Raw genomic sequence first — 15,699 nt, 5'->3', positions numbered from 1 at the left:
TTTTCTGGTAGGAGCATAGAATTGAAGAAACTGGCCAAAAGCCATGTACAAAAGTAACATTGAAGATACCTGCTTTGTTAATAAGCAGGAGATCAATGCCCTATAAAAATGGACTTGTATGGACAATGGTGCATCAGCTGCTAAATAGATTAATGTTTGAAATTCTGGTATTAAACAAAAAAGGACTGATAGATTTATCAATAATCCCACCTATTTTACATGGGTGAGATTTTTGCTTATTGTCCATTGATATTTGTTTTGCTAATAATTTTGTTTTCTGTTCTTGATTAGTTAGCCAAGAGTTTCCCCCCTTTAAAAATAATCCACTTTGCATTTTTATGGCTTCTTTGACTCTGTCAGTTTAAAAGGATATTATCTTTTAAAACTTGTCCGTATCGTTCTGCATCAGAAGCTTGCTGTCATAGTTCTTAAATAATCCACAAGTATCCTGAAGAGATTGGATTGACTAATCCTCTTTTCCAAGGTTTTTTAAAACCATCCCTTCATTTTGACAGGTTTTTCCTTTTGAAGTTAAATGTTAACTTTGTTGTACATTCTGTGTCATTTTTCCTGCATTATTAGAAGGCAGTCCTCATGTTGGGCCTTGCTCCTCCCTTGCTCCTCATAGATAGGCCTTCGTTTGTCAGTCATTCATTCCTCTCTAAGTGGGACAACTAGTTCCTCCTTCCCAGTTCCCCCTTGCCTTCGCCCTGACAGGAATGTCCTTTCTGCACTCCATCTGTTCACCTTTTGGGGACATTTATTCAGAAGATTCTGGCCTGTTTTTCCTGTCGTGAGAAGATTTCTTTATTTCATAATACTTCTTTCTTAACTAAGTCTTTCCACCTTAATGAGGATGGTTAGCCTCAATGGGTTATTATGATGGATCATGAATGCAGTCCCAACTTCTCAGATGAGGAGCCAGAGGCTGACTGTACAACTGGGCATACACCTTTGGGGTGTACTCAAAGAATGAACCAACCTGCTCTTACTGGGGAATCCAATGCTGCTATTGTTTGAGCTGCAGAGGCATCAGAGCTGTCTGCCTGTGTTGTGAGAGGCATGCATGAGACCTGAAGAATGTGGATTTTTAAGGAACGAGGTCTTAGACCTCCTATTTCCCTCTCATCCCTAGTTATTGAATGACTTCTCCTGGAATTATGTTGCTAGATTTTCCGGTACTGTTCCATCATCCAGGCGGAGGCCACTAGAGGGTGCTAGAGAAAGGATACTAACATTTATTTATTTATTTATTTATGCCCACTTTGGAAATTTGCTATCTGCTTTTCTCTTGTGTAGCTTGAGGAATTTTGGAGTAGCTGATTTTGTGTTATTTTTATTCCTAGTATGTTTGGCTTCATGAAGAGAGAGAGGGAGAGAGCAAGGGAGGGAGGGAGGCTGGAATGAGTACAGTATGAAGAAAAAGATGCTTCAGCTTCTTCATTTTGTACTTGGTGCTTCCTTGCCACAACTTTGCGCTTCTACCATTTTATAGTTGATCTTTTTTATTGTTCCATGTAAATGCACATTTATCCATTATTTGTTATTTATAAAGTACATTTTCTTATTTAAAAACACATAACAGAAAATGGGGAGTGGTTTGGGGGAGCTGGAACAGATTAATAGCATTTCAGTGCATTTCAATGGGAAAATTCACTGAGAGCAGAACGATTTGAGTTAGGAGCTCAATCACAGAACAAGTTAAACTCTTAACTCAAGGCATCACTGTATAATTAAACCAATTAGAAATATAAAAGCAAAAATATTCTGTATAGAAGCAACAGCATTTTATACAGAAAATGCTGGGGGGGGGGGGGAAATTAATACAATTATTTATGGATATAGAAGTCACTTAATAATTTGTAAATCAGTGGCAGTACTTTGAACCTTCCCCAGAAGAGAACAAAAAAGTAAGAGATGGTGATGTGATGTACTATATTCTCAGCAGTGGTTGCAACTAACATTCAGTATATTTTGTGTATAGTAATAGGAAGGTTCAAATGACATACAGAATCCAGCTTTGAGGACCAGCATAATCCTCAATTTACCTTCCTTGACATTCTCAGTGAGCTCTGGATAGTTACAGGAATTATGGATTAAGAACTGCAGAATAACATGAGCAACATCCTTTTGCTTCAAGGCATAAACTAAGAGCCAGGGCAAGAGAATACAAGATGTTCCTTCTCCAAAAAGATGTCAAATCAACAATATCCAGTTTTCCACTTCTCTGGTCAGAATGACTTTTTCAATTCATAGGGGAAGCAGGATTCAGTGGAGGATGCCCATTTTCACTTATTCCTTCCTTTGATGTCTCTCTGCTTTAACTACAGAGTAGTTGTACGTGTTGAGGAAAATTGAGAAAAATATTGCCTTATTTCCTTCCTGAAGTGTGTTTAGTACAACTCTGGATCCAACCCAGTATGATTTCCTAATCTCAATAATATTTTCCATTTGGATGGAGTGAAGCTTTGGATTGCTGTATTAAATTGTATGGTTTGTGTGGTATTGTAATTCAGGCTGCTGAACTATCTCTTAATTAAATCACAGCATCTCTATGTGTCACTAAGCTCTGCCATGTTGTGGTAGTAATGTTCTGTTTTTTTCTTTCTTTCTCAGGAAAACTACGTGATCATCTAGGTACTTATGATGTGGCCTTTTACCTAGCAGGAGTTCCCCCTATTGTTGGAGGAATTGTGTTGTGTTTCATCCCATGGGTGCATGGAAAGGAAAAATCCAAAGAACAAGCAAGTCCTGTGGATGGGGAAACTACAGAGAAAATGCTTGAAATCAAAAGTACCTCAGGATTGGACTCATCTGTGAAACCTGGCAAAGAATCAGAGTCCATTATTTAATGATTGATTTTTTTTCTACCAGATTGAATTTATTTTTATAAAAACTAGGTTAGGGTTCTGTTTTTGAACTGAATGTACCACATGATTGTTCTTCAAAAGCAAAGCCACCACAAGAACTATCAGAGTTGTGATGCAGATTAAAACAAAATTGCTTGCATCAAAGAACGCTTTTAATTTTTGTTTGGATACAGTTTCCAGTTGCATTTACACATAAAACATGGCTTTTTACAGCATATGTATTGGTGAGTGTGTATGTTAAGCAGAACTCAAAAACTTCAAAAAAAAACAAAACAAAACACCACAGACATATGTTAATGCACTTCTGGAACTGAAGAATTGTGCCTCTTACTAACTGATCTTTTCAGAATGCCTTCAGTAATTTTAAAATCCGTCCAATGGAATTATCCTTCTGGAAATTTTATTGCATTAGAACATTTTAAAGTTGATACTTTAAAGGTTTTGTGAAGTCTCACTGGATTCATTGCATTTTAGATTCTCTAAAACCAAATCCTATGCAGAGTTAGACATACTAAAGTCTATTGATTTCAGTGGGATCAAGAATGTGTATTGCTGTACAGAGTTACAGCTTCAATGTCTGCAACAAATTGTTGCTGGAGGATGAATCTATGAAATATAATTTTAATCAGTACTTCCCATTTTGCATGTTTGTCAATCTTTGAATGCTTAATTTTGCAGTGAGTCCTTTATTGCATTCTGCAATAGGGTTTTTATTGTCTTGCATTGAGGTAGTTTTGTGTTGATTCATAATTTATATAATTAAATGAAGTGTTATCATAACACCAAGTAAGTTCTGAAAGTGTGGAGAGGCATAAACGAAAGAAACCCCCATTTTCTTATGTCATTAGTGCCTAGGGATTATAATCCAAGTACAGTAATGAAATTTTTTTCCAGTGACAGATTTGGCCCAAAGTGCAGTAAATTTTATGGTGATTTCTTTCATCTTTTAAAATTTTCAAATCAGAAGGCATACATAGAGTAGGACTAAAACTATTCTTGTTTCAGACCTGTCATGCCTGATCCTCTTCTTGCATTAACACAGATACCAGGCTCAGTGAACCCTCAAGGTTATTTTTGTGGATCCCAGGACCACGCAAATTATTTTGGGGGAAAAAATCAATCCATGTACCTCACAATGATCTCTAGCTAGTATAGGACAGTTCTGCCACATTTTGTCTACTGGTTCAGATCTAGGCTAGTCCATTTTTCAATAGGAAATTATCCACAAAACCCGTGGGTATTCACCCCCCTAATTTTTTTTAAAGAGTAACAGAAGATTGGGTCGCAGTCATCCATGATGTCCTAGTACAGTGGTTCTCAGCTGTGGGTCCCCAGATGTTTTGGCTTTCAACTCCCAGAAATCCTAACAGCTGATAAACTGACTGGGATTGCTGGGAGTTGTAGGCCAAAACACCTGGGGACCCACAGGTTGAGAACCACTGTATTAATGGTATGTGCCAGCATAATCTTGGCATGTGTCTTTTAAAAAATCATTTTGAAGGAAGAAATGAGACACTTGCCTTAAACAGTAACTCCACAACTTCCTCAAGCAGGCGCTGCAAAGAGAGCCAATGACGTGTCATGGTTGCAATATTACATTAGGGCACTGAGAAACTCCCAGAAATCCTAACAGCTGGTAAACTGGCTGGGATTGCTGGGAGTTGTAGGTCAAAACACCTGGGGACCCACAGATAACCACTGTCCTAGTGGCTACTGTGGCTTTTTACTAACAAATAATTGACCACCACTGCTATTCTATATGAAGAGACAAGACTCTCTTCTTAAGTGCATAACATGAGATCTGAGGAAGAGAAATGGAATCAGGATAGAAGCTGAGACAACATGGCAATATAATATTTCACTTATGATTCAAACTACAAGTGGCACCATGCTGATTTTTCTGGACTCCTTCTCTCGTGGTGCTGTGTCCTTCCATTCCTTGCTATTGTCTTCTATTTAGGCTACTCTTTCTATATCTACACACCCTAGTGCTTGTAGAGAGGAAATGGCAGTTGTTGATTCTGGAAAAACATTTGAGCTCTAGTTTAGTTTGAATTGTCTAAAACTATTTGCCAAACTAAAATCTTTCTCTTTCTACCACTTGAATACTCAGTTTATTCTATATACATTTGCTTGGGAAAAGGCTATCCTGAGTGCTTGGCAAGAACTCCTAAGTACATGCCATGCTGATAAAAGTCTCAATTTTGAAGGATGGTAGATGGGAGAATTTGCTTCCCTTTGACCATGACTTCCTAGCACTCTGATAGCTGTAGTGCTGGTCTGACTGGAGAATTCAGGAGGTAGAATATCTTGTCCTAATGGCACAAGAAACACCAATCTCTCTTTCGGAGGTGTTTTATTGAGGCAACGGAGGGTTAACCATATTGTCATTTTTACGTGCCTTCAAGTTCTTTCTGACTTATTGCAACCTTAAGGTTAACCTATAGGAGTAAAAGAAATGGGACAGAGAAACTTGTAACAGCTGTTTTCACTTTATTTACTAGAGAAAAAAACTATTGGAAAAGAAGCCTACTGCAGCATAGTCTTTGGAGTGAGTAGCAGCCACAAATGACTTCCTCCTTTTTCCTCTTGTTCTTTTTAATATTCTGAATATGTTTTGGGGTTGATTTATTTTAGAACTTTCAGCTTTCAGCTGTTGACTGCTCAGGCACAAAATCTTAAAGTTCGAAGAGCTCCCAAGGCAGCTGTCAGGGCAGAAGTCTAAATTACAGCATTTCTTTGAAGAAACTATTTGGCCTGTGCACTTCCTTGGAACATGAGGCATGCTCCAAGGAAGTCCTTTTTGAGTGATTGCGTTATACATTATATAGGCAAAAGACTGTAACTTTTAAAATCGTGCTAATTGTTATTTCTGAACTTCAGTGGACTTTGAATTTATTAACATCAGGTGATACACCAGGTTCATGTGAAAACACAATGGCTGAACTACTGTTGGAGCACTACCTTGAGTAAAAACAATCATGAGAGTGGTTCTGGTTTCTCAGAGGTTGCATTAGTGTGGTCTCTCGGAGAGCCAATCACTCCACAGGCATGCAGAGTGTCTTCTCCCTCCTGTTTGACTTGGTGGGTAGGTAGCTATTTTAGCATTGCCAATGGGGCAACTCAAATCCTTGGCACCTACTCCACAACTGGTATGTCACCACAAAGGTGGCATATATTCATGCTGTGCTAAAAAAAGATACAAATTTGACTTATGTAAATTTCAAAATTTGCAAGCATAACTACAAATGCAGAATTGTGTGGAAGAAATTCTCCTGGAATCTTGCCCTCAACTTTTGGAAACTCTACTTGCTGAAAAGGGCAAGTAATTTTAAGAATTACTGATTGCCTCAAAGGTAACATTCTCAAAGGTGTTGATGTTTTACCTCTTGGAACACCCAAGTTTTCTGTATAATAGGTTTTGGTATATTCGAAGTTCATCCAATAGGGAAAAATGTCATGTTTTGGAATGAACATACCACCACTATTTTCTAGCATTAGGAACTCATGGTGGGGATTTTTGGTGTGCTACATAATCACTATAGTTGTGTAATGTCTCCCAGCCCAACCTCCCCAATCCTGACATATTGGGCAGCAGGCGCTGCGATCCACAGTGTTCTGGTCTCAGGATTCGGCTGAATGACAATCCCCTCCATTCCCCTCCTACGAGGAATCTCCATTGCAACAGGCAAAACAGGGTTCCTGTCACAATCCTGCTCTTGCACCAAAGCTGCTTCCTGATTGACAAGCAAAACAGACCCCTGTCAATTGGCCATAAACAAGGATTGGGGGGCTTTCACAGTCTCTACATATGCTTTACAGCAGTGAATTGTATTGTTCTTTAACCTTTGATGTAAACCGCTCCAAATCCCTTTGGGATGATATAGCGGGGTACAAATAAATTTACTATTATTATTAATTATATGTAGGGACCATGAAGATCATAACTAACTTGTATTCACAATCTCTACATATCCTCTGCTTGAAAGAATATGTAGTTGTTGTGAAAGACTCCCAATCCCCATTTAGGAGTGACTGCTTATAATAAATAATTGCCTTAGTGAATTCCAGCCAATATTTTAATCAATTCTCTGTGCAATTCATCACAGGGGTGTATGTCCTGTTGACTTAGAAGTGTCAGTTTTGTTTCTCATTGTCTTATGCTTATATTCATTTTAAGTGCTGGTTCTAAAGTTCACTTTCATGTATCAACTTTGAATACAAATGTATACTGTGACATAAAAAGAATGTAAATATATTACACTTGGTCCACCTTAATAATTAATAACTCTTTCAGAAATCGAAGCGATACAATGTAGAAGCAAAAATGTACTTTCTGCATAGTTAGATGCAAGGGAGTTTGTTGCTTGTTTATGAGCTGGAATATGACTAATCTCAAAGTGAGATTAGTAAGTACGTCATTTCACATTTTGCCTTATCACTGGAATGTAATCTGTTGCACATAATGATCTGCAAAGGGCGAAGTAATAATTCTTAGATGAATAACCTTCACTCCTCATATGTTCCTGGACCCATCTTCCCTAGTGATGTTGTAAACTGTTTTCATTGTAACTTTATTTCTATTTGTATACCTGTCTGAAATGTAATAATTTAAATGTAATCATTCACCTTTTTCAAAAGTGAAAAATGTTCACGTATGCCATTTCATCAAACTGTAAAAAATATAAAAGATATATTCTACCTGCTCAGGGAATGTTACTGGTTTTTGGGTCAGTTGATGTTGTTGTTGTTCATTCGTTCAGTCGTCTCCGACTCTTCGTGACCTCATGGACCAGCCCACGCCAGAGCTCCCTGTTGGCCGTTACCACCCTCAGCTCCCTCAAGGTCAGTCCAGTCACTTCAAGGATGCCATCCATCCATCTTGCCCTTGGTCGGCCCCTCTTCCTTTTGCCTTCCACTTTCCCCAGCATAATTGTCTTCTCTAGGCTTTCCTGTCTCCTCATGATGTGGCCAAAGTACTTCAACTTTGTCTCTAGTATCTTTCCCTCCAGTGAGCAGTCGGGCTTTATTTCCTGGAGGATGGACTGGTTGGATCTTCTCACAGTCCAAGGCACTCTCAGCACTTTCCTCCAACACCACAGCTCAAAAGCATCGATCATCCTTCACTCAGCCTTCCCTAAGGTCCAGCTCTCACATCCGTAGGTGACTACAGGGAATACCATGGCTTTGACTTGGCGGATCTTTGTTGCCAGTCTGATGTCGTTTTTGATTTTTATAATTAATAATAGATCAAAATTACATACCAATCATTCAGATGGAACAAAATACACTGCAACGGGTGTGCAATTTAAGAATCCTTTTCCAGGGATTGGAAAATGACTCTAAAGAAATAATGTAATTTTCACCACTTCTAACTGTTGGGGATTCATACTTCCAATTTTTGAAAAATAGTGTTATTTTCTTCTTTCTCAAAAGCAACTAATTATTTCAAATTACTTTTAAAATGGTAAAACACACTGCTTCCATCCCCTTGCAACCACCTCAACACCTACAACTGAGTATAAGGTACAGTCCAAGACTTCCTTGCTTGCTTACTTAGATGATTCCTTGTAGCGCAAGGATGATAGTCCTCCAAGTCTGGTGTCTTGGTGGTGGATTTGTATGTAGCTGTGGAGCCCTATTCTTGATCCGCATGTTCTCCCACAGTGAGAACATTGATTTCCAGGTGGAAGGTGGTCCCGGTCAGAGTTGGCTTGATGTGCCTTCCTCTTGGCATGTTTCTCCCTTTTGTCTTCCATTAGTGTCTTTTTGAATTCTGCAGCACTACTGGTCACAATTGACCTCCAGTTAGAGTGTGCAAGAGCCAAGGCTTCCCAGTTCTCCATGTCTCTGCTACATTTTTAAGGTTGGCTTTAATCCTATCTTTAAATCTCATTTCCTGTCCACCAACATTATTTTTCCTATTCTTGAGTTCGGAGTACAGTAACTCTGAGTCCCCTTCGGGGTGAGAAGGGCGGCACATAAATGTCGTAAATAAATACATAAATAACTGCTTTGGGATATGGTGATTGGGCATTCGAACCACGTGGCCAGTCCAGCAGAGTTGATGTAGAGTCAATGCTGGTAGTCTTTGCTTCTTCCGACATCTAACATTTGTCTGCCTGACTTCCCAAGAGATTTGCAGGATTTTTTGGAGCAACGCTGATGGAACGGTTCTAGGAGTTGAATCCCAGAACGGCTTCCGCCCCTCCAGAGACATGGTCTTCACTGCACAGCAACTCCAAGAAAAATGCAGGGAATACAATCAACCTCTGTACATGACATTCATTGACCTTGCAAAGGCATTTGACACAGTGAGTTGCACTCCAAGGCTGCACTAGAACCAATTCATATTCTTCCTCCACCTTTTACCAAGACAGCATCCCCTAAAAAAAGTAACCCAGTCACACCAAAGCTGAAAAGTTATGCCTTGTTACATAGCATGGTGTAGTTAATACTTTCATTATTTGGAGGAGAATAACTTACTTAGGTGACAGCATGTTGTAGTATTTGGAACAAAGGACTATAGCTCTGGTGAGCAAGATTTGGATTTTGGTAGAAACCCATTGAATGACCTTTGGCAAGTCACATTGTCTCAGCCTCAGAGGAAGGCAAATGCAAACCCCTGCTTAACAGATCTTGCCAAGAAAACCCCATTATAGGATCACCATAAGCTGAAAATGACTTGAAGGCCCACTCATTTGATTACTTCAAAACTCTGGAACACCCGTTTCACTAGAATCAGAACTAACATGCCATGGAAAGGCAACACTCCTTTCTTTATCTTACCAAAAACATCTTTTAACGAAATGTTCATCTTGTATAATGCTGGCCTGACAGAAAATATATACTACTGTGTGTGTGCTCCCTCATCCCCTCCCCAGTTTGAGCCCAAACTTTTTGTAGGTACTGCTTTGGCGGAAAGGTAACGTTTCTCCATGCAGTCATGCTGGCCACATGACCTTGGAGGTGCTTATGGACAATGCCGGCTTTTGGGCTTACAAATGGAGATGAGCACCACCCTCCGAAGTCAGACACGACTAGACTTAATGTCAGGGGAAACCTTTACCTTTTAATATAATTCATGGGCAATGCAAAACTATCAATTCAAAATTGGTCTGCTAAATTTGGTCAAACATTTAATTAACACACTTCTAATGTGATGGCTGGAACTGATTCTCTTTGGTGAGGCATGTGATGTTCGCCGGCATTGATGATGTTGCTACTCACAACTGTTTTCTCATGTTTTTATCGCTCAGTCTGGAGCATTGTTGGCTCTTGGTGGTGGTAAGTTTTGAAAAAATCACTTCTAGCAGTAAGTTATTCCAAACACAGATACATGTTTCAATAAAAATGTCCTCAAAGTGGGAAATAGATCGCTACTCGTGAAATGTTTAATGTTTAAGCAGTGGCAGGTTGTTGTACTTAGCTTTCAACTCATCATCACTTGCACCTGAATTAGTTCCTTGAATTTTTTGTTAAATGCCTCAAGTAGTTCCACATATTTATAAGCATATTCAAGGGCTGTAGAAGGCTTTTGTCTTTCCTGAGTGAGGAAATGCATCATGCTACTCATTTTAAGTAGTAGTTTTAATGGCTTTAATTTAGATTCAAATGAAGTGGGGAGCTGAGAAATTAGTTGGGACCGTGCAGCTTGACATTCAGATCTGAGAGTTACTTGGTATTGACTATGGACACTAGCTTGCACAACTACTTGCTGTCATTGAGTTCCTTGACAGGCTTTCCCTTCATCTCCATGAACCGCTTGACTTCATCCCTCAGTTCATAAAACCTCATGAACATGTTCCTGTGACACAGCCACTGCACTTCACAGTGATAAACAAGATCACTGTACCAAAGTGCTCTTGCAGCAGTCACAAGCCAATCCCTCTCCGATGCCAGAAATACAGCTTAATGGTGTAACATTAGAAAATGTTGACCGTTTCCACTACCTTGGAAACCACATCTCCACAAAAGTCAACATTGACAGCGAAATACAACACCGCCTGAGCTCTGTGAGTGCAGCATTTTTCTGAATGAAGCAGAGAGTGTTTAAGGACTGGGACATCCGTAGGGAGACCAAGGAGCTTGTTTATAAAGCTATTGTCCTCCCAACCCTGCTATACACCTGCAAAATGTGGACTATCTAAAGATGCTACACTCAACCTCTGGAATGATTCCATCAGCGTTACCTCCGAAAAATCCTGCAAATCTCTTGGGAAGACAAGTGGACAATTGTCAGCGTGCTAGAAAAAGCAAAGACCACTAGCATCAAAGTGATGCTCCTACGGCATCCACTCTGCTGGACTGGCCACGTTGTCCGAATGCCCGATCAACGTCTCCCAAAGCAGGTACTATATTCCCATCTCAAGAATGGGAATAATGGTGGACAGGAAAAGAGATTTAATGATGGGCTTAAAGCCAACCTTAAAAATTGAGAACTGGGAAGCCCTGGCCCTTGAGTGTTCTAACTGGAGGTCAGCTGTGACCAGCTGTGCTGCAGAATTTGAAGAGGCACGAATGGAGGGCGGAAGGGAGAAACGTCCCAAGAAGAAGGCACGTCAAGCTAACCCTGACCAGGACTGCCTTCCACCTGGAAACCAATGTCCTCACTGTCAAGAATAGGACTCCGTAGCCATCTATGAACCCACCGCCAAGACAACAGACTTGGAGGACCATCATCCTTGGACTACGAGGGATCGCCTAAGTTAAGTAAGTACGTTGAGGCAAGATAATTCATTAACTGGGTTGCTGTGAGTTTTCCGGGCTGTATGGCCATGTTCCAGAAGCATTCTCTCCTGACGTTTCGCCTGCATCTATGGCAGGCATCCTCAGAGGTTCCAGAAGCATTCTCTCCTGATGTTTCACCTGCATCTATGGCAGGCATCCTCAGAGGTTGTCCTCTGAGGATGCCTTTTTTTTGTCGTGTCAGGAGTGACTGCAAGTCGCTCCTGGTGTGAGAGAATTGGCCGCCTGCAAGGACGTTGCCCAGGGGACGCCTGGATGATTTGATGTTTTTATCATCCTTGTGGGAGGCTTCTCTCATGTCCCCGCATGAGGAGCTGGAGCTGATAGAGGGAGCTCATCCGCCTCTCCCCGGATTGGAACCTGCGACCTGACGGTCTTCAGTCCTGCCGGCACAGGGCTTTAACCCACTGCGCCACCGGGGGCGCCATGAGGATGCCTGTCATAGATGCAAGCGAAACGTCAGGAGAGAATGCTTCTGGAACATGGCCATACAGCCCAGAAAACTCACAGCAACCCAGTACTTTCGGCCATGAAAGCCTTCAACAACACATTCAGTAACTCCTTTAAAAGGCGGCTATTAAACCTCCTGCTTGTGACAGAATTCATGAAGGATACTACTGTTGGCATCACATTGTTGAATTACAATGACTTTCTTGGTGCATAACGCAGTGGCATAGAATTAAACTACTTGGAGCAAGTCTAAGCGATTCAGTTCTTTATTGGCTGGCTTCGGCCAATGGGGGTCCGAGGACCATTATGACGTAAGTAGGGGCGAGCGTCCAATCGCGAGCGCCGCTGAGGCCGGAGCGTGACGGTTCCCCCCTTCTCCCCGGCAGAGATGGAGGAGGGGGCGAGGAAAGAGGTGTTCCTCGCGCAGGGAGAAGGCGGCGAGGATGAGGAGGAGGAAGGCCGCGGGGAGGGGGCGGCGCCGGAGCCCCTCCAACCGGAAGTGAGGGTTGCCAGGGGCAGCGCCGCGCGGACGAGCCGGGCGGAAGCGGAAGCGGCGGTGGCACGGGCCCCTCGGAGGGCACTGAAGTGGTGCACCTAGGGGGTTCTCTGCGCCGCCTTCTTAGGCCTGGTGAGAGCACAAACCCCATGGTTCTTTCACAGGCCTGGGCCTCTTGACTGATAGAGCAGGCCTGGGCAAACTTGGGCCTTCCCTCCAGTGTTTTGGACTTCGACTCCCACCATTCCTAACAGCCTCAGGCCCTTTCCTTTTCCCCCTCAGCCGCTTAAGCGGCTGAGGGGGAAAAGGAAGGGGCCTGAGGCTGTTAGGAATGGTGGAAGTTGAAGTTCAAAACACCTGGAAGCAGGGCCCCAGTTTGCCCAGGCCTGCTCTATCAGATATTCATTGAAGGGGACTCAGGGCGGGCTCACAACTGGCCACAACTCGATGCCCAGCAAACAAAACTGATTCCAAAACAAACAAAACCAGAAATATAAAACATAAATGGTTAAAACATTCATTAAAATAGTTCCACCTTGTCTCCTGTGCTATGCTAATAACATAATATGATATATTGTATATACATATAATATTTATAATATAATGTAATACAATATAATACTACTAATATTTTATATTACATGTAAAATTAGTAATAATATTACAATATGATGGTATAATACAATATAGTAATATATAATACTGATATTGTACTATGCTAATCATATAATATATTGTATGTGTATATATCTTGTAAGCCGCTCTGAGTCTCCTTCAGGGTGAGAAGGGCGGCATATAAATGTAAATAAATAAAATCGCGCACATTCAAAATTATAGTCCATTATCAGTTCATTACTCTGTCACTTTGCGAGTTCTCGAGTATGGCATTGCTATAGTTCTGAATCACCTCGCGAGGATGGGCCATGCAGGAACTGTTCCGCAGTGGCTCCGGTCCTTCCTGGAGGATCGTATCCAGAAGGTGTTTTTTGGAGGGGGGGCACCTGCTTGGCCACGCAGCCATTGTTCTGTCCCACAGGGCTCAGTATTGTCCCCCATGTTGTTTAACATCTGCATGAAGCTGTTGGGTGAGATCATCCGGAGTTTGGGAGTTTGATGCCATCTGTATGCAGATGCACCGGGATTGTGGCACAGCTGGCTGAGTGTCAGCTGCATTCAGATTACTTCTGACCAAAAGGTCATGAGTTTGAAGCCAGCCCAGGTCAGAGTGAGCGTCCGACCAATTGTGTAACTTGTTGTCGACCTTTGCAACCGGAAAGATAGTTGCATCTGTCAAGTAGGAAATGTAGGTACCACCTATGTGTGGGGAGGCTAATTTAACAAAATTTACGAGGCCATACAAAGACTCCAGCAATGCACTCTAGCAAAAGCATGCGGGGAATGCGGAAGTACTTCATCAGTGTCGCAGATGGATGATGAAAGCAACAGCTCCCCTGGTGGCCAGAAAAAGTTAAATAGCCTCTGACTGTCTTGTCTATGTTGTGTGTCTTGGCATTGAATGTTTGCCATATATGTGTACATTGTAATCCACCCTGAGTCCCCTGTGGGGTGAGAAGGGCGGAATATAAATACTGTAAAATAAATAAATAAACAAATAATGACGTCTATTACTCCTTTCCACCAGATGCTAAGGAGGCTGTCCAAGTTGTGAACCGGTGCCTGGCCACTGTGACAGTCTGGAGGAGGGCAAACAAATTGAATCATGACAAGACAGAGACTGACCCTCCTGATCAGTCGCAAGGCAAAGCAGGGCATATGGTTACAGCCTGTGCTGGATGGGCTTACACTCCTCTTGAAGGCGCAGGTTCGCAACTTGGGAGTCCTCCTGGACTCATAGCTGAGCCTGGAACCTCAGTTTGCGGTAGTGGCTAGGGGATTTTTCACTCAATTAAAACTTGTGCGCCAGCTGCACCTGTACCTTGGGAAGTCAGACTTGGCCACGGTGGGCCACACTCATCCAGGATAGACTACTGCAACGCACTCTGTGTGGGTTGCTTTTTGAAGACTGTTTGGAAGCTTCAAATAGTCCAACGAGAGACTGCCAGGTTAATAACTAGGGTAGCATACAGGGAGCACACAACTCCCATGTTACGTCAGCTCTGCTGACTGCCTATTTGCTACCGGGCACAATTCAAAGTGCTGACTTTGGCCTAGAAAGCCCTAAATGGCCCTCGCCCAGTTTATCTGTCTGAACACATCTCCCTTATTGAACCACAACGAAGACTAAGATCTTCTGGGGAAGCCCTGCTCTCGATCCCGCCATGGTCACAGGTGTGTTTGGCAGGTACGAGAGACAGGGCCTTCTCAGTGATGGCCCCCTGGCTATGGAACTCCCTTCCTAGCAATATTAGATCAGCCCCCTCCCTCCGGTTCTTCAGAAGGATGGTGAAGACCTGGCTGTGGGACCATGCCTTTGGATCAATGAGGCAATAATAGAATGCTGTCCTGAGATGCTTTTTAAGAAACTGATTTTAAAGTGATTTAAATGTATGGTTTTATGTCCCAGCATTGAATGTTTGCCATATATATGTATTTCTCCACCCTGAGTCCCCTGCAGGGTGAGAAGGGCGGAATATAAATGTTTCAAAGAAATAATAAATAAATACTTACTGCTTGAAAGCTTGGTCACATAACCATGTCTTAAAGACAGGAAGGAAGGGGCTGTTCTGATTTCATTGGGGAGGGAGTTCCACAGACGAGGGACCACCACTGAGAAGGCCTGTTCTCTTGTCCCCACCAGTCGCACTTGCGAGGGTGGTGGGACCGAGAGCAGGGCCTCCCCAGACTATCTTAATTTCCAAAGTGGTTCATAGGAGAAGATACATTCGGACAGGTAAGCTAGGCTGGAACCCTTTAGGGCTTTAGGCTAAAGCAGGGGTCCTCAAACTAAGGCCCAGGGGCCGAATACGGCTCTCCCAGGTAATTTACCTAGCCCTCGCTCAGGGTCAACCTAAGTCTGAAACAACTTGAAAGCACACAACAACAACAATCCTATCTCATCAGTCAAAAGCAGGCCCACGCTTCCCATTGAAATACTATATTTGTTTAAATTATTTGTTAAAATTGTTCAATTTTAATTATTTTTTAATTATTGTATTGTTTTTAAGTGGGTTTTTT

General features: G+C 42.0%; 1 protein-coding gene across 1 annotated transcript in view; it reads left to right on the top strand.

The window, feature by feature from the left end:
• Positions 1–7,575, top strand: part of SLC16A10 (solute carrier family 16 member 10) — a 51,484-nt gene extending 43,909 nt beyond the window's left edge. The window contains exon 6 of the mRNA XM_060753176.2: positions 2,617–7,575. Within this exon, the coding sequence (XP_060609159.2) occupies positions 2,617–2,852 (236 nt within the window). The 3' untranslated portion in view covers positions 2,853–7,575. The remainder of the gene's footprint in view (positions 1–2,616) is intronic.
• The last annotated feature ends 8,124 nt before the right edge of the window (positions 7,576–15,699 follow it).

This window comes from Anolis sagrei, chromosome 1 (assembly GCF_037176765.1).
Source record: "Anolis sagrei isolate rAnoSag1 chromosome 1, rAnoSag1.mat, whole genome shotgun sequence".
NCBI lineage: Eukaryota > Metazoa > Chordata > Lepidosauria > Squamata > Dactyloidae > Anolis > Anolis sagrei.
Note: the sequence above shows the minus strand (reverse complement) of the source record. Positions and strands in the feature narration are given on the sequence as shown.